Below are 1,493 nucleotides of genomic sequence, written 5' to 3'. Positions count from 1 at the left end.
CCATACTATTCGTTGTTACATTCCACCTTGATCTGGGTACTCGCTGATTTCGAGATCATTCCTGACTTCCCCGATGTGGCTGGTTATAATCTACCGATCACAAACTACTTGTATTTCTTGGCCTTCTACAGCGTATCATTCTTCTGGGGGAACCTCAGCCGCCTCATCCATCCGTGTATCCAATACTTACTGTAAGAATGTCATCTGTAGTGGAACGTTGTTCATTCGACAAGTCAACTTCAGATTCCCCGTCGTCACTCTATCGTGCATTTACATGCTATGTTGGGAATCAGAGAGATCCGGTGTGTGCACGATAATGCTCTGCGTCGGACTATCCCTGGCGATAGTCCACGAGGATCGAATAAAATGGAGAAACCTCATCATTAGAACACTCAAGCTGGGAGTAGCAGCAGGGATTATAAGCGCCCTAACGTAATCACGCTTACGAGCATCATTTGGTTGTTCTTGTCATTACTCGTGATAGGTATATCTTCATTCCCACATCTCCCATATACTTCGGTGCCATCCACTGCATAACGCTCAATACCCTTCTCACAATGATCTTCATCAGAGTAAGTTGAGCCTCCCCTTAAGATGATACTGCCTCTTCTGCTCGACGGATCTTCCATCATATTGCCATCACCATCGCATCCTCTTCTTCGTCCTTTACTCAGGTCCCCCGTATTGCTTTCGTCGGTTTCATCTCCATCCAGCTTTTCACGATGATGGGCCGCGTGTTCCCCCTCGAGATCCCCACTAACCGTCCCACAGTTGATGTTATCCCATGGTACGCCAATCAATGTCTGTCTTTTGCCTATTAGTCTACAGTTTAACAATAGGGACCTCTCCAAAATCTCTTTGAAGGAGAGCTACGTGAGGTTCAAGAACCCCTTGTCAGGAGGGGCTCAGGAACCTGAGGTTCCGAGCCTCACCGGATTTTAAGATTCTGGGCTCCGTTTAAGATCACCTCTTGGACATTGAGGAGTCTCCTCGTGATCCTTGAAAGCTCATGTTGGGTGATGTACCCGGGGGCTTATTTCAAAAGTCTCCGTGAGGCATAACTCCTCGAGGTATGAGAACCTCTTATAATCACTCATAACTCATGAGTTTTTCGAGAAGCACAGCCGATCGCAGGCAGAAGTTGAACTTCTGAAGTTCTCCCTTCTTCAATCTAGATTTATACCCGACAAGTCGAGCGGGGGCGGGGCAAGACCGTCGCGATGGCTAAACTCCGTTATGAGAACGGAAAGTCCTCCATAACCTTCCCCTCGAGGAATTTGGCTTCTTGAGCTAAGCTCAATGAGCTTCTTTACGATTCGACTTTCGAATCATTTTAATTTCGAATTCATGGCCTCCGCGGCGAGACTGATTGACACGCTTTCAATCCATAATTGCGATTGGTCACACTGAATGGCTGGTCGGTTCATCGCGTCGCGGACGGACTCACTCTTTTCGAGTCTTCAACAGCTGTCAAGTCCTACGAGAGGTCGCAC

The 1,493-nt window shown here is 47.6% G+C and overlaps 1 protein-coding gene across 1 annotated transcript; it reads left to right on the top strand.

Moving 5' to 3' along the window:
- Positions 1–674: 674 nt before the first annotated feature.
- Positions 675–918, top strand: Pmar_PMAR000163 (hypothetical protein; the record flags this gene model as incomplete). The annotated part of the gene is made up of 2 exons (XM_002788762.1): positions 675–787; positions 840–918. Coding segments are annotated over 2 exons (192 nt in total), but the record flags the coding sequence as incomplete, so codon positions are not given.
- Between the last annotated feature and the right edge of the window lie 575 nt (positions 919–1,493).

Source organism: Perkinsus marinus (genome assembly GCF_000006405.1).
Source record: "Perkinsus marinus ATCC 50983 genomic scaffold scf_1104296927674, whole genome shotgun sequence".
Classification (NCBI taxonomy): Eukaryota; Perkinsozoa; order Perkinsida; family Perkinsidae; genus Perkinsus; species Perkinsus marinus.
The sequence above is the reverse complement of the archived record's forward strand: the minus strand, read 5'-3'. Positions and strand labels throughout refer to the sequence as shown.